Raw genomic sequence first — 22,364 nt, 5'->3', positions numbered from 1 at the left:
CAAATCGCTAGGACCTTCCGTGACTGCTTACACACCATCAGCTCCCTATCTTACTGGACGCCGCAATATGCGTATCGCTTTCCTTGGCTGTTATAGGATCTCCAGAGCCGACCGGCTTCACCGAGCCGGGTGGTCGAAGCGTCACGAATGCCGGGCACCCTGCGCTCTCTGAATACCTAAGTAGGTACTTGTGGCTTAGCCTAGCATCCCTAGCAAGGGCGAGTATTATGACGCTGGGACGGCAAATCAGCAACGCCCAGGTACAGCTGTCTCGCCTGCTCGCCGCGGCGGCCGGAAGACGCAAGGGCGCGCTTGTTTTCATTGTGCAACAGAGACTTGCTGCAATTACATGTGCCGGCAATGCATCGAGTCTTCCCCGGCGTCAATCTGGTGCTCCCGGTTGGTGAGGGAGCCGAGAAAGCAGGTAAGCTGTCAGCGGAAGACTTGAGGTGCGTCCCGGTTCTTCACATTGGGGACGGGGAACCAAATGGTTGCAGCTTCTGATGACGTGGAGTGGAGCGAATGCTGCACAGGCTGCCGGTCCGGGCTACCGCTAAGGCGCCTGCATAACGTTGCTGCAAAGAAGGTGTATGGAAGGTCGCTGACCGCGTGGTAGAAGCTTTTCGGTGTGTCACCTCCATTTACGGTATTCCGGTTTAATTGGATTGACATGAGCTATTCTATAATTGAAGCTACCCAATGTGACGCGACGTGTCGCTCGCTGGCTAATGGACATGCTTCGATTGACAACAAATAGAAATGCGTCTCCGCGACGCCATACACCAAGAATCAACCAGGGCAAGATGACATATTGTGAAAACCCTGTCATGACCTCCATACCATGGACTAAGAAGCCGTGGAAGCAACATCAATGAGGTCCAGCTTTGCGGGGCGGACCGTGCCTTGCTTGTGATCAGAAAACTGGGCCCCGATCTTAGTTAAGAGGCCGTTTTGCGGAGGTGTGGGTTTGCTGTTGTGCGAGAGGGCGCTGCACAGAAGGATATCGAGGCTGGTCCAGTTCCGGACACCAGGGACGTGGGAGGGGTCTAGGAGCGTCTCGGTCACAGGTCTGTACGTCGGGTCATTGAGGTACCGAAGCATTTGGTGCGATCTGCCCGGGTCCGTTTGGTTGGCGTACCGCCGGGAGCTAGCCCGCGTTAGGGGGTTCCACGATTGAGGTGGGAGAGTGGAGCCGCTGGCTTACATGATGTGTGACTGGCCCATGTCTTTGGACTCGACTGAGCCGTGGTCAGCCTTGGATGAAGTGGCAGACATTCTTGGTGGAAAGATGGGAGCTGATAGTGTTTCTCTATAGAATTTCAGCTCTTGGGCGAGCTTGGAGAGGTAAAAACAACGATAGATCTGGGCAGAGGGTGATGCATGCGTAAGATGTAAGCAAGTGCGGAACACCACCAGAGGGTAGGTATCTAGGTGTAAAGAAAAGAGAATGGCGAAGGGCACGAGAATAGGTAGAGGTATTTGATGAAGAGTGTATGGATTTCAGTTCGCATAAAAGTCGTTGTCATAGGTAGAATGCAAGGTGCGCGAAGCTGGGCTTTATAACACATTTTCACATCTTGAAAGGACTCGCTTGGTACGCACACCTATTTAGGATGGGGAGAGCAAAAAGTCGCGACACCGGGAGAGGGTACGATGGGGAGGCGGATTACCTGCACCCCCCAACAACGAACTTTGTCGATCTGCCACCGGGTGTGCGGGCTGGACTGGGCTGAATTGAGAGATTTGATTGGCTCACTCTACGTTGAGGATGAAAATCTGGGATCTCGAGGTCCAACAGCAGGTCAATTGGTGGCTACCTTATTTGTACACACATCAGATGATAACGCAGCGTAACACAGCGCGCCAATGACTATTATCCTGTCATGCGCATTCTTGATGGGATCTATATTGCCAATCAGCTTGACAAGCCTTAACTAGTTGTGTGGCTCAAGGCAGAACTGGCTTCACAGTATCTTTAACTTCGTGTTATTTCCGCCGGCTGACGTGGTGAAGTGTTATTTCCGCCAAGTACAAGTTAGCTGTGTTACGGTCGTGTCATTTCCGCCAGGGTTGGCTATGAGTCTTATCTCCAGTGTTACGGCTGTATTATTTCTGTTCAGTTGCTCCTAGGACCGCAGCCTTTTAACCAAGTGAAGCCAAGTGTTATTTCCGGCTGTTAAGGTGTTGATGTATTTATTTCCGTCGGTTATAAACTCTAGCTACACCACTATTGTGTTATTTCCGTTGCTTTACTCAGAAACTGCCCTCTGCCTCTGCTTCGTCGAGTCCGTTGACAGAGCTTGGCCAAGGGCTCGAAGAAGGGGTGGGGGGTAGACTTCTGAGCAACTCAACGGAAATAACACAGCCGTATCGTTGACAGAGCAGAGGTTCCATTTCCTCGTTCCTGCTGGTTTAAGCCAATCACGGGAGCACATTGATCATCAGCCCAACCTTTCTTGGCCTAGGTATCTAGCGCTGGGAGAAAACTTGGTAGGGGAAAGAAAAGAGAAGAAGAGATCAACAAGTAAAGAAGGATATGCTACCCATCCCTCCCTGGATTCGTGCATCCGAAAAGCGGAGGACTCAATCAACGGAGCTTTCAACCATTCTCGGCCGAACTCTCGGCCGACCGTTCGGCCAAGAACTGGTCCCCGACGCCGGCTAGATCCTTGCTCGAGATAGTGTCTTTCAACACAGTTGTGCTAGTAGTTGTTGCACTAGCGGTCGGATGCAATAAAGCGGCGTCTCGGGCTGGCTGTGCTACATAGAGGGGATTTTGAAGCCGGGAGTTTACAGGCTCCGTTGGGTCGTAAAGTTGGAGTGACGACCTGGGTGCCGCTCCGTCTTGATGTAGGCTTGGACAGAGGCCGTCTTGTTGGCTGCGATCGATCCTTGTTTTGCATCAGTGTGAGGTCTAAGTTTTTTTTCATCCGCCAAAACACGACGTACTCGCTATTCTTTCCATTGATGGATGGGCTTGAGCCATGAACTGCAACGACAGAAGACTTGGCCATGATGGATTCGCTGTCGTGTGTGTTCGTAGTGGGAGGTAGTGTGGAGAAGGGGGCAGCCAGTCTCTCAAAGGAACTTGAAGACAACCCTGGAAATTGGCCAGGTAGGAATCGTATAATGTAAGAGAGGTTGAGAGGGAAGAGGACCAAGTAGATGAGAAGTATTCGCTTGGAGAAGGCGAGTTTTCCTGCCATCAAGGGGAATCCGATCTCCTATTTATACTACTGCTGGTAAGAGTTAGGATGCATGGGTCTCTCCAACACGAAGGCCGTCAGTTCCAGTCAGTACGGAGTGAACCACAACTTGGAAGAGATACAGATTGAGGGGGCGGGCAGATGAGCCAGTCTTCCCGCCGCGTTGCAGATGAAGGCACCCGGGAGATCAAGACTCAAACGAGAGCAACGCCCTTAGCGTGTGATCAATGTGGAGAAACTACTGTGACACAGGGGAGTGAACCAACCCTGTTGCCACGCGAGTGACAGGCATCAGGGATCCGTTGCTGGGATAAGCTGGTTAGTTGGCTCATTGAAACGGGATAGTGTGAACGACTGGACCGCTTGACCCCTCGATAATCGCGGGGTCCATCATGCGAGCTGTGCGAGCTGTAGGACTTGTCGATCTGTGCTCAGATTCCTTGCCCCTTGACGCAGCACGTGGGCCTTTCGCGCCCGTCAACGATGGATAGATGTGAGAGAAGAGCGGACCACTCGGACATTGCACTGTACCTACATGAGAATGCAGCAATAGCTCTGAGGTGATTGTAGAGAACCCCGTACCGATACTGATGGATAAAAACTTGGTACTACCTCGTTATCCCGCCCCCACTGCCATCCAGATCTACAATCTCACGTCTTCCGTCTCCTCGACCCCCTGTCAACCTCTTTTCAGCTGTGCTACCTCTCGGCACGTGTGATTACTTTACCCCCAACGAACCCGGAGAGAGCGATGCGACATTGGGCCGTGCACGAGGCAGAGCAGCGTTGAAACTTGACAGATAGCATTAATCCTGGATCAGGATAAGGGGTTGGCTCGTATCACACGGTGCCGACGAACAGATGATGATGGACACAGGACGGAACCCACGCTTCTCTGACCACCCTGCATGAGCTCCTAGACAGCTGGGCTATAACATGCTCTTCTATCGATGCTCATGGGCGGCTTGTACGGGCGCATGCTGCAGGTTGAGGAACACAACGCTGACGTTCGAGAAGACTTATGGAAGTGTGTGATCTGCACCCCTGAACCCGGCAGCAAAGGTTCCATGCATGCTTCCATGCCGGCTGGCAAGCTGAACTTCTTCAAGTCGGGTCGGGTTGCACAACACCGAGTGGCTGGGTCCCTTGCGCGCCCGCATAATTGCGTCTTTGACGGTAGTGGACGCATCAGGCTGTTCATGGGAAAGTGTACCTGCTGACACTTGGCTGCACCGGCTGCACTGGCTGCGTAAGTCAGTGTCCAATTACTTTTCCTAAAGTCCTTGTTTACTATGCAGGTCTTTGAGGCCCGTCGTGTTCTTAAGCCTGTAAGTAATCACCTTCCGAATACGGATGATAGGCGCCAACCAGGCTGAGCGCTGTCATGCACTCCTGCACGTGCGGGGCTCACTCACTCGAGGGATTCACTCCAATCTTGGGATCCCATACGTTTATTTTATTTATCCAATATGCAATTGATGTTTACTGTTTACGGAAGATCCCGATCAGCCTTCATGTCTTCAACATCTTCTACGCCACAGCTGACGCGGATCAGCCTGGTGTCCCTTCCCTCGCCGCCCATGGCGCGCCGCTCCATCAGGCTCTTGACACCACCAAGACTTATCGCATGCAGAAGGATGTACAGCCTACTCGGCAGTCTCCGTGTGTTTCACCTTGTTCATCCAAATGGAAAAGACTGGCCCAATGCCTCCGGGCATCTGCTTTCGTATCCACCCCTCCTTGAGGTCTGCTTCTTACAGAGACGCATGCTGTACCTTGTCGATCATCTTTGCGACTAGAGAGCCAGACTTCTGGGCCCCCTCGTGGAGCCAAGACATGAGCTTCTCGGCAGTTTGAGGTTGCCTGATCACGCGCAGGTGGATGGTTCGCAGCGATCGTATACCGAGCCAGCTCTTAAGCGACCCGCGATTGATCCCATCACTTCGCGAGCCTGATACAGGTCCCGGCCCACTCCTTTCGAACTTGATGCACAACCGGAATGCCCCAGAGCAAATAGGAACGGCCCCCAATGTACTTGATACGGCTATGCATGAAGATGTCGACACCATATTGGAGAGGATCCTGCAGGGGTGGAGGTGCAAAGGTCGCATCGACTGAGATGTAAGCCCCAGCCTGACGTGGCTTTGCGACATAGTATTCCACGTTGCGGACTTCCCCAGTGGGACTGAGTGGCGTCTCAATGTGCAGAAGGTCCCGCGCCCGAGCTGGTTCAGATCATCCAGGCCCAGCTTCTCTCCTCCTGTAACTCGGTACTGGAGTTTGATGCTTCGGTGAACGCCGTGGTAGCCCTCGCCGATAAAGGTGCACTTGGGCGTCAGGAGGGCTATGGTGGCGTGGAATGAAACAAGGGCACTTGAGTATGTCACAACATCAGCGCTCCAAAGAGATTATGCAAGACTGTCTCGAAGAGGGCTGAGTTGGGGGCAGTGTAACGTGAGTATATGTGGGAGCCGGATGGTGCATTTGGCTGCTATCAGTCAGCTGAGCTCTGAAGAGACAGGGTCAAGATGGTAACTCACGTCTTTGTTCTGCATTGGCACCAACTGCTTAGGGTCTCGGTGGCATCGATAGTTGACTGCGAGTTGGATGGGGGTGCAATGGCGCGATGGGGGCTTGAGAAGTCATCGACATGAGTTGCCCTGGTGGCCATGCCCATCTTGGGCAGGGCTCTGTGAAAGGCCTGCGCCGTCTGGACGAAGGTTTTAGACATGGCGTCTTCCTGAACTAGTCCCATAATGTCTGAGTCTTGAACTGGGTTGGACTTTGGTGCTTTGCTCCAGAACTGCTTGGAGAATTCACAGGATCTCGAAAAGGGAGCCACTTTATCACTTACAAGCTCCGGAAGTGTTCCTCACCCGAGTAACACACAGTCAGGGAAACATGACGTGTGAGGCAATCGCCAATCTCCCGTGTAATAGCAAAACCCTCAATTGGATGCTGGCTCTCGACAATAGGGCGCTCCGCAAGGTGCGACTCGAGCAAGCAAGATAACTTCACCAGCACTACCAGACCGTTGTAGTCGCCACCGTTCGCAGGATGACAGAGAACCACCGCCGACCAAGACTTGGAGGTTACAGTGGCATCGTGGTCCGAAATCTTCAAGCTTATCTTGATAGTACACCGCGAAGCGGCCTCGAATGAGAGCCCATCGCCTCCGCTTCCCCGGAAATGTGAGAATATATATCATGGGGTATCCACGACTTACTCAGTCCCTATCGACACTTTGCTTTTTAGTTTAGACATCCGGATATCGCTGGCGAAAGTCGACATTGCCCAGACTCATTCGCTAAGAGGCTGCTGGGTATTTGGCCCCTTGGAAAGCTCCCAGTTTGAGGGTTAGCAATCATCCCAAGTTCTCTTCGTTGAAAGAATTCCGTAATTGGAAGCATCAATTATCTCTAGCATCCCCAACTTCTCTCTCTTTGACTTCCCCCCCTGATCATGGCTTCTAAGGTCAACCAGATGGAGGTGGACGAAAGTCCATCGCCTACAAAGCCAAAAATAACTCATCAAATGCTACTAAAAACACCATAGCCACTCAGAAAGTCGCCGTTGCAAATACACCCTGGGACATGTTGGAGCTCAAGGACATGAACAAAGGCCTTCATTGGCGTCGCCTGCAGATGATGGCCCTCACCAAAACCATTGGAACTAGTCTGTTCCTCGGATCTGGGCGCGCCGTCACTCAAGATAAGCTGATTAGAGCGTTTCCTGGATACACCCTCATCTGCTTTTCGGCTGCTGGCGATGTCCTCGCCGTGGTTGAGATAGCAGCCCTTGTTCCGTTGAGTGGAGGCATCGTGACATATGCCGATCTTTGTCGGCTAGGCCTTGTCGTTTTCTAATGGCAGGAACCTGGCATACTAGGGCCTCATCTATATTCTCGCTGAAATCGTTGCCGCTGCGGTTCTGATGTCGTTCTGGGCCGAAGTTCACAACGCTGTGGTGGGAATTTCCTCTTAAGATTTGGAAGTGTGTTTTCTAAGTAATATCTACAGTGGATTGCCATTTTTGGACTTTTGATGGGCTTCACTAACTGTCTATTCGTTAGTCTTGGGTGAGCTAGAGTTCGACCTTGCCCTACTCTTGACTGTCCTGACCATTATCATCAACATCATGACAGTTGTCATCATCGCCGGTGGCGGTCCCAATGACGAAGTTCTTGGGTTCAGATAATGGAAAGGTTGGTGATTACTTACTGTGGTTCTTAACTCCAAATGCTAATCAAATTTCACCACAGGCCCAGCCGCATTTGTGCAATATGGGGGCATCCAAGGATCTCTCGGATGGTCCTTGGGATTATACACTACCTTAAAGGATGCTCTTTAAGCCTCCTCTGAAACTGAAATTATCTCCCTAGCCGCTGTTGAGACCGCTAATGCTCGAAGATGTGATTCCAATGATTCCTCAGACTGCCAAGCAAGTCTTTTCGTGAATTCTCATCTTCTACAGTATGACCATGTTCCCAGTCGGCCCGGTCGTTCTCTCCAACGATGATAGACTCCTTAAGTCAAGGGGTAATGTTGCGTCTCCCTTTTTTATCTCTGCTTCTTTGGCTGGCATCAAAGTTATCTCGCATGTCAACGCCATCATCGTGACTTCAGCTTAGTCTTGCGGCAACTACAGCATGATGAGTGATGTCCGCTACCTCTTTGGTCTGGCGAAGAATGGACACACACCTCGCGTCTTTGCTCGTCTCCACCGTTTCCAGAGCCAATACGTGGCCGTCACTATTTTACTCTGTTTACGGTTCTAGGATACTTGACTACGTCTCAAGGAGTGTCCGCTGTCTTTACCTGGATACAGTATCTCCTGTCTATCGCAATCTTGGTCAACTGAACTGCCATCCTGGCAACCTACCTTCGCTTCTCCTACGGTTGTAAGAAATAAGAAGTCGACCGTAACGAGCTGCCCTACATATCTCCTTTCCAGCACGGCTTCAACCAGGTCTGTATCAGCATATTCATACTAATCCTTATCGCATTCGGATAACAGAACGTTGTCCATGGTCACTAGAATACCAAGTTATTTGTGTCTTCTATTTCAACATTCCGTTCATCGCGATCTTACACATTGAATTCAAGTTGTACAAGAGACCAAGATCATTCCTCTTGACGAGACCCCTATCCTGGGTATTGAAAACGCCAACCCGTCACCCCCTCTGAAACCAAAGAGGGACATCCGGAAGCTCAAATTTCTTCAAATAGGACTTTCATTTGGGTCTGGATATCGTATTTAAAGTACAGATACTCTCTTCGAGGTGACTAGTCAGCTGTGGACGTTTCAATTCATGTTCGCTATTTGCAAGCTTTTGTTCTGAACCAATTGCAATCCGGTATGGTGTAGTGGCTAACATTTCGCGCTCTCATCAACTCAGTTGAGAGATCCTTATCCGCGGAGCCCAGGGTTCGATTCCCTGTACCGGAGAAGTTTTCTTTTTGCCCCTAGCTCCGAAACTTAGAGAAGCTATTCGCTGTGGAGCATCTATCGATAAACGACAAAGCTATCGTGTATGCCCTTCTTTTGTCAAATGATGAGCGCCTGCTCAGTCAGCCTCAAAGTCGTGGTGTATGTATCTTAGTAACGTTGAGATCAATGAGTTCAGAGCGAGGAATCGATGATGCACTAGGGACTTGGGAGACGTTTGTCCGCCTCGCTGTTAACTGGAACGCCCGAATTCATCCTTAACCTGCACGTCGTGGCGAAAAACCTTTTGTAAAACGACACGTAGGGACTCGGGTTTACCTAGACTAATAATAGACTTGTTACGTCGAGGATGAACTGCATAAATTAACTCTTGGTCAGCTCCTTATTGCTGCTGCTCTCCAAGCTACTATGAAGTGGAATCTCGGCCTTGTTTGTGGGTTACCATTTGATTTTAAGATAGCCTTGCGACCTTGATATCACGCTGGCAGTAGGAAACCATGCAACCGATGGTCTAGGGCAGTACATTGCCAAGTCCCTTGTCGTAGTAACCCTATCACCCGGCTTCCTCTGTGTCCCTATTCCGTGGATGCTAAGCCTTGATGTCATGGCTGAGGTTATCCACACGGAACAGGAGCCAATCGTGTCACGACCCGGCAACAACCCAGAGACGGACAAAGAAGTCATGGTTAATTAACTGCAATTGAATGGACGATGAGTATAGCTCGTGCTAACATAATAGTAGCGTCTTATCGATGATCTTTGGACGCCCTAGTATGAAAGCAGACTGGCTTTATGACGCTGTCCAACTGCCCCTGATGATAGATAATGGCTTTCTAGATACGCAAGCAAACCCTGCCGTAGTTCTTCCCGATGGCAGAACCGCCGAAGTTGCCTTTTTTTATCTAATCTCGAGCTTTATAGTATTATTAACGGCTCTCTTCTTCAACTATACATAAATCTCAGAGAGAGAAAAGTAAAAGAAGACGGTTTCTGGACTTTTGTTTCCTGACCCGTTCCATATCTCAGCAGCTTAGTTATATATACACAAGTACGGATGAAGGTTTTCTCTTCCAACTACAGCATATCGTCCTGCGAGTGCGGCGAGTGATGGGATTTCTCTTGTTAATGCTCTGAAGAGCTGACGGAATCAAAAGATATCTTCATGCGATAAAACTAGTTCTTAGACCAATAGTTGCCGGTTTCTATCTCAAGCGGGCGGAGCCAAAAGATCTTTGAGAGCACCTGCAGACAGACGAGAGTGTCTCACAAAAGCTTATAGAAGAGTGTTTCGTTCCCTGCTTTGAAGCTGCGCATGAGACCATCAGCATATTTCAGCAAAACTTGGCCCATAACACAGCGACGAGCCCAGTTCCTACATAGTAGTTTGTTGCATTGTGTAAGAAGGCCATCCCAGACCATGAGGAGCCCAGTCACTCAAATAATACAGCAGCGACAGTTCCTCTGGCTGAGCGGTTCGGGCCAACGGACCTGGGTGCCAATACCGCTTAAAGCTAACCAATTCAACTACTAAGAGCATATTCACAAGTAGAAGAGTCAGTAGAGCGTTACGTAGCGGCCCTGGAAGTCCTATCGGCCAAGATCAAGGGTCAGTCCAAATCTGGGGAAGAAGTCGACGAAAAGCTGCCATTCGGAGAAATACGACAAGTCATGTTACAAGATAGTATTAGAGGATCAAGGGATATAGGAGAACCGTCGGTTGCTCTTGATTTTAAAGCGATGAGATTCAACGTCAACGACATGCTTTGGCTTAACTAATATGCGGCCGATATATTGTTCTAATATCGGCATTCGGGGAGCAAATTCGGTGGGTTCCGATAGTAAGAAAACGGTTTATATGAAAAGACATTACACAACATGGCCCTTTAGACAAGAGTGATGGTGTGCTCAAACTGAGTCTCGTCATCGATCCATATTGGTTTGACAGGTGCATATCCATACGGGGGATACGTATCCTTCCACCCCAAGAATCCAAGCCCCAGCCGGCGAAACCGAGTGAGAGTCTCGTCGGCTGGCTCCAGCATCAGGAGCATCTTGGCAGGATGCGACTTCTTGACACCGTAAGTGTTCCATGCTTGATTCTTCTCGCAGCTATAGCCCAGCAAATCAAAGACGTAATAGTCTTCTCGCGATTCGTAGGCCTTGCGGTCCCAGAAAGGATTCAGCGAGAGCGGTCTCTTATCTACCTTGATAGAGAAGTCCTTGAGGAGACGTGAGGCATAAAGAGATCCCCTGAGTGTGAGAGAGCCCGAGGCCTGTAATGTGCTCTCGTTAACCTTGGCGTCAGTTGAGACTAATACCGCGAGCGGAATAATGCCTTCGTGCGTCTCTGGCTTGGGGGCAAAGCAGAATGACACGTCAGTTGGTTGAGATACCCACGTCCACGTGGGCAAAACAACTTCCTGTGTGTCAGAGGGCTCGGTCTTCCAGCAGAGATTTTGAAGCAAATTCTCTCCCATCATGATCCCTCCAAGGCACGTGACTTGGAGCTGCTTCTCCATATACCTCGAGAATCCGAGGAAAGCTGGTAGTCGGTCCGAAGGTTTGGATAGTGCCAGTTTGGAGTATCTCTCGACCTGATTCATCCAGAAAGTGGACAAGACAGAAGATCCCCCTTGAAGCAGCGTCTTTCTTGCCTCTTTCCACTCACTCATGGGCAGTGAATGCGTCGAAGTTGGATCTGCTTCTGTTGTGTACCTACAAGGGCACTCCCAGTGCAGCATCCCATCCCCAAAGTGTAATATCCTGCGGCTGAAGAGATGCTCCTGGAATGCCCAGACTTGAGAATGAACCGGGCCCTTCGTCGCGACATCCCGCTTGGTCAGCCACCTTCGTGACAATGTATAGCATTGATTAACGCCAGCCTTAAAATGCCCGCGGAACTTCTTGCTTCTCCATACTTCGATGGGAACCAAGGATAGTGACCGAGTAGATCGAGGGCGAAATAGTCTATCCGAGATACTGTTTGCAACCAAGCTGGAGAGGGTCAACTCGGCGTGTGAGAATATCTCGGGGATTCTTTGAATATGATAACCCCAGTCTTGGCTGTCATCTTGAATAACGCAGAGGGCCTCAATCCAGATGCATTCGATTCCTAAACCTCTGGTTGCCAGTATCGCCTCTTGAAAAAGAGTTGGAAGTTTCTCGAGCGGAATCTCCTTCATACGTGCCTCAAGATTGGCTTGTGTCGTTTGAGCTGCGATGTCTGACGACCCTCTGCAGTAAGATAACGCAGTATATGGCATCGAGTCAGTCACGCCTTCGATAAGTACGATATGATCTAGGCCATCTCCGACTCGCAATAACCTCAACGGGTATTCATTCTTAGCGGTCAAGTCCTTCGCATATTGTCGACAAGCCGAGTGCCGTGGTGACCACCTGCAATCTCCAAGCCAAGCTCTCGCCGTAAAGAAAGCTTGTTCCGAGCCAGTTCCTAGAATCTCCTCGTCATGGGTAACTTTGATATTAGAGACTATGTCTTCATCTTGTTCTGAGACCTGGAACCGCTCATACAACTGTCCGCATTGAACCTCTATGTCATCAGACACATGGAGAATGACAGCTTTGCTGGTTTCCTGAGTCTCAGATTCTATGCGGACATCTTTGGACCCCAATGAGGAGGGTTCCCCTTTAGCTGGCCCCATGTGCGTTCGTGCGTGGTCCAGAGTGTCTGCCATGAGATTGCAAAAGGGGCAACTGTTGGACGCAGATGCTTCCAGTTGCTGCCAGGTCTCATGAACTTGGAAATCAAATCTTGCGTTATAGCTGTCCTTGACAGAGTGGTGGCGTAGCAGTGACTGAAACTTGTAGCAGTGGTTGCAGAGGTTTCCTCGGCCTTCCCAGCTCTTTGATACAGCCGTTCTGTGAAGGCAGTCGAGGAATCTTTCAATCATACTCTCGGCTGTTTGGAGAATCATTTCTGAATGAGCCGAGCTGTCATTTTGTGGATAGTCAACCCGAGACATGATATGACAGTACACTGGGTATAGCTCAGGTGGCGGGACGAGCAGTCTGTTGGTTGAAACCGCAAGGAGCTTCTTTGAGGAGTTTCTCTCATCGGGCAACGACGATATTGTTGCTGGCGATGGTGATAGATGAAGACCACGAGACATTAGAATAGCCATTGCTCGCGGATTCCCGGCCAGTAGAGCAAGATCCAGGAGATTCCATCCATCTAAGGAAATCCAAGAGCAGTTTGCCCCATTTTCCAGAAGTAAACGCATCATAGAAAGGTTTCCAAGCCACATGGCGATGTGGATAGGTAAAACACCCGCAGAGCCATCGGCTCTGATATCGCTATAAAGGGTGAACTTGTTGCCAATTGTGGGAGCATTTGCGTCAGCTCCATGGTTGAGCAAGAAGGAGATTTCATCCTGACGATCCTCAAAGAGGGCCTTATGAAGTGATGTCCAGCCGTAGAGGTTGTATATGTCCGGGTTTGCACCTGACTGAAGAATCAACTCTACCATTTCGAAGTCCTTGTGAACTAGAGCCTGATGGAGCGGCGTGTTGTAAAAGAACCAAAGGGGACCCAGTGGCAGAGGAGGAATGTGATAGCAGAACCCCCCGTATGAAGGTTCCATGTAGCGCAAAGGGGGGTCCATCTCGCTTTGAGTCCAGGTAATATTCATGTCGATGCCATTCTGCAGACCCAGTCTGATTTTCTTGGCAAAGAGCTTCTTGTTGGACTGCCAAAATTCATCTGGTCCGTCTTGGTGCTCACATCCGACTGCTGCCAGTAGGCTGTTAGCTGTTGGTACCGGAGGGTTTGTTGAAGAAGCTGCCTGGGCAGAAGAAGCTGTAGCGGATGGCCTGGGGCGCTTGTAGCTTTGTGAGTAATTGAAATACTCGAACGGCACATCCCCGTGTTTCCGATGCTCCTCCTGTAGCATCCTGAAATCAGATACAATGGCATCAAGTACTTTTTCCATCGCGAAGGAGGTTTGTGAAGACATTCTAAAGAGGGAAACGGTGTCGTTCGATGCTGAGAGGGTTGTATGAAGATGAGAAATGAGAGGAGGATGGCGTTCTTTTGTAGCCCACGGAGGTTGTGTACTTGTACAATACAGGTAAGCATTGCGATCCGTCGTATCTCCCTCGTGGCGGGGTTGCAGAAAGCGGATGGTCCGGGCACCTCCAACATTAATTCATGGAGAGACGAGACTCGATCCATGAAAAGAATTGGAGTACTTGAAAAAGACTCTTCCAACACTGTTAGGAAAGGCAGAGATCACTGACATTTCAATCGAACAGGTAACCAGCTTGTCCTCTCTGAGCCAGGCCTCAGTACTGCCGTAAAGTATCATAAACACGCCATTGTTGGTTGTTGGTTGTTGGTTGTCATGAAACATCCGTGTTTGAGGCGGAGCGAGAGAACCGGGGTATCCTGGAAGGATATGAAGTACCTGGGATAACTGGGTTAAACAAAAGACGGAACGAGGCAATGTCCAAAAGCAAGGAATTTCGCCAACCTGGTAGGGAGATCCAGTACGGATGAAAAAAAACTCTCGTCGTCGTCGTCGTAATTCTGGGTCAGGTTGCTCAGTTGTAAATTAACATGCGGCTTGAGTAACACAAACATGCTGTGAAATGGCCTCACTCACCCTCAGTGACCCTCGCGTCTCTTCAAGTCTTGATACCTATTGTTCGCTTGCTGGTGAAAATAAAGTTGGAGCATATGAATAGGCGCAATATCTGGTTCGTTCTTCAACATATTGGCTTTCAAACTATGTATATGAGAAAGAAACTTGAAAGAAATCAAAAAAAAGAAAATATAAAGGACCATAAACCCCGGGCCTGCCAAGTGACTTCATAATCTCATCTAAAAGGTGAAAGAAAGAGAATAAAAAGTCTTTACAAGAAGTGTAAAAAGTATGAGCGAAACCTCGGCATCCTCTCTATTTGAGAACCAAATAAACTCCAAACACACGCCCCTTCCATAATAAATACAATCCAGCTTTGCAGAGACACCCGTGTCTTGCTTGCTTGTGTGCGTGTCTCATGTCGTACCGGTCGTTTCAAATGTCGTTCTGGCACAATTCTTTCTGTCTGTGGGCGGCTTCTGCAGTGCCACGTCGTGTGTGTCATTTCTTTCTGTCGTTCAACATGGGAGAGTCACTGTTCGCCTCTCTCAGATATGCGGGTGCTCCGGATGCGCAGTCCTCATGTGCCGATCAAAGTTGTCTTTGCGGCTGTAGACGTGGCCAGACATGGCCTTGCGGCAGCCTTCTACTTTGCATTGGTAGCCCTCGCCCTTGCGGTGCGTTCTCATGTGTCTTGTCAGGTCTTTCTGTGTGGCAAAGGCCTTGTCGCAGCCTGAGAAGAGGCAAGAGAAGTACTTGATGTGGTACTTTTGGTGCTTCCTAGTTGCGTGTTAGTCTCTGAGAGAGTTGCATTACTTTGAAACTTACGCAAGATCAGAGGGACGTCGGAAAGCTTTGCCGCATTGGCACAGATTGCGATCACTGTTCTCTGCAGAGCCCGTCCAGATGTAAGCCTCGTCCGAGGCGTTTGGGGGACTTGAGGTGGCGACAGAGGACGAGGATGCACCGCCGTACTCCTGAGGTTGCCACATTTGGTGCTCCTCTACCTGCTGCACCTCATTGTAGTCACCTCCTACGCGGTAGGGAAACTGGGATCCAGAGTGTGATTGGTTGGCGTAGTGGTTGCTGTAGGCGTAGGAGCGAGGGTCTGAGGGTTGCTGGTCTGGGTAGAAGCCCGAGGAAGAGGATGAGGATTGCCATTGCTGGTAGCGAGCGTTGGGATCCGGGTGGCGATACTGATCCGCAGATACGTCACTAATCGGGTTGTAGCTCATGTCGGGAAGTATGTAATGTGAGGAGGATTGTGGATGGGTGGATGTGTGATGGTGTTGAAGTTGATGTCGATCGATGCTATTCTATGCTCGGTATCCATAAGAGGGTTGGCACCAGCAATTAAAGAGACAGTTAAAATGCCAGGCTCGCTGGGCACCAGCCGGCCTGACGGAATTGAACGCTGGCCCTGCAATTGCATTGGGCTCGAGTCAACTCCCTATGTTTAGGGTAGAAAGAGCAGGGCTTTGGAATTGAGTCGTCAGAGTGGTGACAACGATGCGGCAGGTACCTGCGCAATCGATGTATGGAGGTGGCCCAGGCCAGGAGCCCGACTGACAGCAAAGCAGCCCAGCTGGCCGTTTTCGCGGCCGGCAGAATGACCTGCTTATTGGAACAGTCCCAGCGAGCCATTTCGGCCAAAGAGAGTCGCAGGGCTTCCTCAAAGGCCCACGTCAGAGGCCAGGTGAGGGGCACGGGTTGCTGCAAGTGATGGTCTCGATGCCCAACCTCGACACGTCGCTTCGATTGATTACACGTTGTAACTTCTCGTTCATTTTACACCCCTCCCGTCTCGAAACACCCAATGACGACATGTAACCCTAAGATCTGGCCAAGGGGTAAGAAGGACGGTGGTGGGCTTGCTGACCTATGCGGGAATGAATGCCTTGCATTTCCCTTCCCTTCCCGCCGCGTTCAGCTTTTCGGGCCCAAACACGATCCTATCCTGTGCAGGCGAGGCGAAGCGTCACTTGGACATGACTGGGCACCGACGTGGACAAGTAGGGGGACCCATTACAGCCTTATATGCATCCTCCAGGCCCCTTTTCGTTACACGTGGACGATTGGCTTTGCTGCTCGGAGACCTTGAGGGTGTCGCTTGGTCTCGATTGAAGCCCAGCATTTCGATACCGCAAGCCTCGAGACTTGGTTCAGGGTATTAATCTGCCGTGGAATATTAATGGCTCATGTAGTCTACTCGAGCTTCCACGGAACCGCCTTGTTTCTTGCCAGGTTACTGAGTTGTCAAGACTGTCACGGGATGGTTCTGCTCCTATGCCTAAACGTCGTAGCACGACAGGTGTCGGACACTAATGCGTGTGATTTCGTTCATCCCATGGACATGGATGAGGGTTTGAGAACTGTTTGAGATGGGTGACGCATAGGTTTGGTTGGATGAGAGGTTACAGCTTTGAATTCTCGGCTGGCTGACAAGACATTTTCCAGAACGCCTCGCGAAGGAGTGGGCATGCCGCTGATAATTCCAAACTAACACAAGAATAGATCGAGAGAAGAGAGAACATACCTCGATGTGAAAAAAAAAAAAAAAACCATTGTCATGCTGGAGTTATTGACAACTGTCAACGAGTTTCTAGACTCTGATCATCCGATCAGTGCAGTTCTCTGCAACTCGCCCGCAAAGAGACAACAAGCAATATCTAAAAACCTTGTGCAACTATATTCAAACATTGTCGAGGCTTGATAATGCCTAGTCAAGACAAAGAGACATACTATTGAAACTAGACAATATCCAACGCCGTCTAATAACTAAGCTTAAGCCACAAGTTCACAAGCGAGATCCTTGTAGTTGAAGAGGACAACGATTCACACAGACTACAAATGAATTTATATACACTTTAAAGATGCATCTCGGCAATCATGGTTCATCGGCAGTCAGGGAACGACATGGATCCTCACGTTGGCACCTGCACTTGCACTTGCACAAGGTCAAACCAACCAGCGGTGTGTGATATAAATCACCGTAGATCTATGCAACTTACTATCAAAGCGCAGCTCAAACGCACAGACTAACCAAAGCCACTCGGTAGCTAGTCGCAACGGTCGACATACTATCTATGTGTGCTGTATGTAAACTAGCAGCCATTCTCAACATTTTTTGAGAATCTGGCCACGCCAAGCTTCCGGGTCTGCCGGTGTTCCGTCTCGGCTTGACAGCATTGGTCGAATCTTGGGATTAATCACGCTGAAAAAAAAAGGGAGAAGAGCACTGACTGGCCTTGTTCCAATACCAGTCTGGGTTTGGGGCTGTGCAGCCAAGAATCATGGGCTGTGAATGATGGGAGGTTGGACGTTGTGGAGCGGGTATAGAAAGGTTTTTGGTGATGATATCGTGTGATAATTGTAGATTTCAGAGGAGAAAAAACAAGTTGGAAATGGATAGCTGTATAGGCAGTCGAAAGTAAGTGGTATAAGGTGTGAGTTGGGAGATAGAAGAGAGGCTATCGGCATTAATATCAGGTGCTACGGGAACCACAGTGCATACACAGTTCTCTTATCACTGTCCACCTGCACGGACCATGGATGACGTTGCAGGTCTCTCGGAAGCTCTGGCTCTGGCTCTGGCTCACTCCCCCACTAAAAACACTTGGGGCCCGGGAGCTCCCTCTTGAGCTGCGACAAGAGACAACTTCTTCAACACCAGCTCAGCTGAGCAAGCATCATCTCAAAATGGCGGCTTTCCTGCGAGGCAAGCAGACGGGCATGCAAAATGACTTGTCCGCGAGCATCAGACCCGAGCTATTCCTGCCTGACGATCAAGCCAGGTATGGGATTAATTCCCAAGTAAGGTGAGCATGCATTCCCGCCCAACCCCGCCAGCCTCTTTCTAGTTGTCCCTTCTCTCCGACCTTCTCTGACTCTCGACAGCTGCTACGCGTACGAGCCCGTCCAGTCCCTCCTAGCCATCGGAACCAGCGAGACCAAGTTTGGTCCCGGAAAGATATACATCTTTGGCCAGCGTCGTGTCCAAAAGGTCCTCCAGCCTCCCCGAAACACCTCCTTCCGTACCCTACAGTTCTGCGCGAACCGCCTCGTCAGTGTGGATGCCAAAAATGAGTTGGGAGTCTGGGATCTCGATACGGGCGATCGAGTTGCCGCCATGGTCGTCGCTGGTCAGGTCGCCTGTCTCCTGACAGATCCCATGCTGGATTGGGCCTTTATTGGCTTGCAGAATGGCGACGTGATGGCCTTTGACCTTGATCGAGGAAGCTTGGCTCGATCTTTCCGCCTGCCCAATTTCTGGAAGGAAAAGGACCCCAGCGCAAAGATCTCCAACCTCGTGTCCATGTCGCTTCACCCAAGAGACGTCGGAAAGCTGCTTTTGGCCTACACCAACGGAGCCGTCTCCTACTCGTTCAAGCAGAACAAAGCCGTGCAATTCTACGAATACGTCCTCCCAGCGGGTGCTCCGGGCGGCAACGGCGTGGCTGCCGATACGGTCCGAAAGCCAAGGGTCACGCACGCCTTGTGGCATCCCTCGGGAACCTTTATTTTGACCGCTCACGAAGATGGAAGTCTGGTTTTCTGGGATCCCAAGGAGGAAAGGGTCATTATGGCCAGGACGCTTACTGAGTTCAATGTCAACCAGCCATCACCCGACGTGTCTCCCTCCTTGAACGAGCCCATCACCAAGATTGCCTGGTGCTGCAAGGAGAACTGCGACGACAGTGGTCTGCTCATTGCCGGTGGACAAAAGCCTGACGCGTCGCCCAAAGGCCTGACCTTTATTGATCTTGGGCAGACGCCGGTTTATGCCACCTCAACATGGCAAGTTCTTGCAAACTACACTCGTGGAAAGCGACAGACTCCCCTTCCTCTCCCTGCTGGCGCCCAGGCTGTCGATTTCCTCCTCATCCCTCGCTTCTCGCCCCATTTCGCCGGTGCCCAGGATCCCATTGCCGTCATTACCCTGCTGTCATCTGGTGAGCTCATCACCATGAGCTTTCCCTCTGGATTCCCAATCAGTCCTACCAATCAACTCCACCCATCTATCTCTTTTGTTCATCCGTTTGTCACAAAGGTAAATGTGTCGTGTCTTGAAAGGCCCAGATGGCTGTCTATGTTTGAGAAGCGCAACCAAGGAGAGCCGCTGGTGAAGGGAGGTGCTGAAGCCCAAAGACCTCGAAAGAGATACGAAGAGCGCACCATCATCCAGGCCGCTCATGCCGACAGCACCATCAGAATATGGGATTCTGGTCATGCTGACGATATTGAGAATGGGACTCAACTGCAAGTGGATGTGGCTCGAGCACTGGACCGATTTGATGATATCGACATCACATGCATGAACATGGCACCTAGCACGGGAGAGTTTGTAGTAGGAACACGAACAGGCGAGGCCATCATCTTTCGCTGGGGCGGCAACCGCTTTTTCGGCCAAGACAAGTCGCCACAACTTGACCCGAACCCCAAGGGGTTGACAGACATCAGCTCGAGGGCTGAACCGGGTCTCAAGGAAGGACTTCAGCCCGCCATTCTATACGAGATGGTGTCAGGACCCATCACGGCTGTCCAAGTGTCCAACGTCGGCTTCGTGGCTGTGGGTTCAGAGTTGGGATTTCTGACATTGATCGACCTCAGAGGGCCCTCCATCATTTTCCAGGCTCCCATGACGGACTTTGCAAAGCAAGACAAGCGATCTAGTTTCTTGAAGGGTCACCACTCGGCCTCGGAGCCACAAAAGGAGTGGCCTGTCGTGATCGAGTTTGGCGTCATGACGTTGGATGAGGACAAATATTCCAGCATTTGCTGCTTTGTGGGAACAAATCTGGGCAAGGTCGTCACCTTTAAGCTGCTCCCGGGCCAGGATGGAAGTTACACTGCCCAGCCAGCGGGCGTTGTCTCTTTTGACGGCAAGATCATTTCACTCAGTCCCATCGAGGCTGATACTGGCAAGCCAGCCTTTGCCACTGGACCAATAGTCGCAGGCCTCAGAGAAGGACGCCAAGTCAATGGCGTGGTGGTAGCAGGTTTGTCTCAGTAGCCAATATGGTGATTTACGGCTGACAGGTTACAGTTACACAAACCGAGATTCGCATCTTCAGACCAGCCAACTCCAAGGGCGCATCCAAGGAGTTTGACAACATCCTATGCGATGCGGCCTCCGTAGCGGAGCTTGAGTTGCAAGGTTTTGCCGTTGTAGGCGTGTTCGGAGATAGAACAGCACGGGCGTTCTCTATTCCAGGCCTTAAAGAGATAGGCAAAGCTGACCTGCCCATGATGGACGTCAGCCGGAGCACGGCTTCGGTCGTGACCCAGACGGGAGACATCTTTGCCTGGTCAGGACCTAGCGAATTGGCTGTCATTCACGTCTGGGGCACAGGCAAGGGGCCTCAACAGTCGCCCGATGTCATGATCAACCCAAAGCTTGAATGTCCTCCTCGCCCGACCATCTCCAACCTCCAATGGATCTCGGGAACACAATACATTTCCCCAATGGATCTAGATCTACTGGTCGGTGGCCCCGATCGACCACCCAGCCAGCGCATGATGGATGCAGCTGCCGCTGAGCAACGTGCCGCTAGAACCGGCGAGCCCTTGGCATCAGGCTCAAATTCCCAAGAAGGGTGGGGAGACTACCTCACGAGGCAGCTGAACGAGAGGACGGAGAAGCTTAACATGATGGGTGACAATATGGAGAACCTCCAGGAGCAGAGTGCAGGATGGGCAAATGACGTGAACAAGTATATCAACAAGCAAAAGAGGAATGTGGTACTGGGAGGGCTCAAGGGCAAATTTTTCTAAGATGGTGAGAATTGTTGATGTTCAATTCCAGGACTGTTTCTAGATACCACATGGATTTTATTGTGTTTGGGTGAGATGGACATTGCAGCACTTGCATGCAGTGTCATGGCAAGAAGAGGATAAATGATTTGGCCCCAAGGGCTTCTCTTGAGCAGGTAAATTTACCAAGTTGCACTACAACTATACTGAAACCAGTATCTCAGCAAAGGCCAAGGGTAAGGGGGGCCGGTCACTTGACTCGATCCAGACAAAGAGTAGAAAGGGGTTAAAGGAAAAGAAAGGAGGCCGTAAACTCATCTTCTAACGTTAATTTGCTTGTAGATCCCCCTCAGTTGCTTAAGCGTCGCTGGCCAGGGGCCGCGGGTTCCCACTCCTTGCCTTCATGCACAGGGCGGGATGATACCGAATCCTCAACCCCAGACCATGTGTTGCGCTGCTTGGAGCCTGGCAAAAGGCCGCCCATCGTCAACATACCACTCGCAGGGTTGAGCTTGTTTGGGTCCTGCCCGTCGTCAGAAGGGGATGGAGGCAGCTCTGTGCGTTCAGGACTGCCCGGTTCTGAGGTTGGCGGGAGCGAGTAGTGAGACCCAGGGCTATCTGAGCCGTTTTGGACAGCAGCCTCCAAGCTGTAAGTCGATCCTGGGGGTAGCCCTGAGCCGAACAACGTCGACGAGGGGTTGCGCGGTAGCCCCGGCTCCACGTTCTCGACGTTCACCACGCTCACCACCCTCTCCGGCCCCGGCCTCAACTCCAGCCCAGACTTAAGCCCGAATCCCGGCCCAACCTCCTGTCCCGGCCGCTTGGCTTGGGAGATCTGTACCGTCAGTCCCGCATTCTCCATCCTCAGGCGAGAACTCTCCTGCGCAAGTTGCTCATTGCGTTGGCTGAGTGCATCTTTCTGCTCACGAAGGACTCTGTTCTCCTCCATGACATCGTCCATATCATCCCGAATCTCCGAGTTTTGCTGAAAGGCGGCGTTCTTATGTCTCTGCTCCTCAAGCCTTAACTCGTACTCCCTTTCCCGTCGGTCACGTTCCTGTTCCCAGAGCTGGGCCTGGTGTTGAAGGGTCCGACTGAATTTTTCGGCATCCTTGATGGCCTCGTCTTTGTAATGTCTTCCTCCTAGCAGGCAACTGCAAACCAGGAGAAGGGCGCCCACAAGGCCTAGGGCAACGTAGAACAAGACCTTCCAGAAGACCAGTTCTGAGTCCTCCATGGCGAGTACGGAGGGGGAAGCAGGTTGTTGCGAGTTATCTGGTGATGCAGATCTCGGTGTGTTCCCAGTGTACAAGACAGTTAAAGTGCAACCTTCAGCTTGAGTGGTGATGTCTCAGCC

General features: G+C 50.9%; 5 protein-coding genes across 5 annotated transcripts; 2 read left to right on the top strand and 3 right to left on the bottom strand.

The window, feature by feature from the left end:
* Positions 1–6,817: 6,817 nt before the first annotated feature.
* NECHADRAFT_3034 (uncharacterized protein) lies at positions 6,818–7,039 on the top strand (the record flags this gene model as incomplete). Its single annotated transcript, XM_003054346.1, has 1 exon — positions 6,818–7,039. A coding segment is annotated over one exon (222 nt), but the record flags the coding sequence as incomplete, so codon positions are not given.
* A 3,498-nt stretch (positions 7,040–10,537) lies between these two features.
* NECHADRAFT_75052 (uncharacterized protein) lies at positions 10,538–11,131 on the bottom strand (the record flags this gene model as incomplete). Its single annotated transcript, XM_003053620.1, has 1 exon — positions 10,538–11,131. One exon carries the CDS (start codon positions 11,129–11,131, stop codon positions 10,538–10,540), a length of 594 nt encoding a protein of 197 aa, XP_003053666.1.
* Positions 11,132–14,802: 3,671 nt separating this feature from the next.
* Positions 14,803–15,489, bottom strand: NECHADRAFT_75051 (uncharacterized protein; the record flags this gene model as incomplete). The annotated part of the gene is made up of 2 exons (XM_003053619.1): positions 14,803–15,034; positions 15,083–15,489. 2 exons carry the CDS (start codon positions 15,487–15,489, stop codon positions 14,803–14,805), a joined length of 639 nt encoding a protein of 212 aa, XP_003053665.1.
* A 2,464-nt stretch (positions 15,490–17,953) lies between these two features.
* Positions 17,954–21,226, top strand: NECHADRAFT_98867 (uncharacterized protein; the record flags this gene model as incomplete). Its single annotated transcript, XM_003054345.1, has 3 exons — positions 17,954–18,072; positions 18,152–20,253; positions 20,301–21,226. 3 exons carry the CDS (start codon positions 17,954–17,956, stop codon positions 21,026–21,028), a joined length of 2,949 nt encoding a protein of 982 aa, XP_003054391.1. The 3' UTR covers positions 21,029–21,226.
* Positions 21,227–21,356: 130 nt separating this feature from the next.
* NECHADRAFT_75049 (uncharacterized protein) lies at positions 21,357–22,244 on the bottom strand (the record flags this gene model as incomplete). The annotated part of the gene is made up of 2 exons (XM_003053618.1): positions 21,357–21,472; positions 21,503–22,244. The coding sequence occupies 2 exons, from the start codon at positions 22,242–22,244 to the stop codon at positions 21,357–21,359; spliced, it is 858 nt and encodes a 285-aa protein (XP_003053664.1).
* Between the last annotated feature and the right edge of the window lie 120 nt (positions 22,245–22,364).

Source organism: Fusarium vanettenii, assembly GCF_000151355.1.
Source record: "Fusarium vanettenii 77-13-4 chromosome 1 genomic scaffold NECHAsca_1_chr1_3_0, whole genome shotgun sequence".
NCBI classification, from domain to species: Eukaryota; Fungi; Ascomycota; class Sordariomycetes; order Hypocreales; family Nectriaceae; genus Fusarium; species Fusarium vanettenii.
The sequence above is the reverse complement of the archived record's forward strand: the minus strand, read 5'-3'. Positions and strand labels throughout refer to the sequence as shown.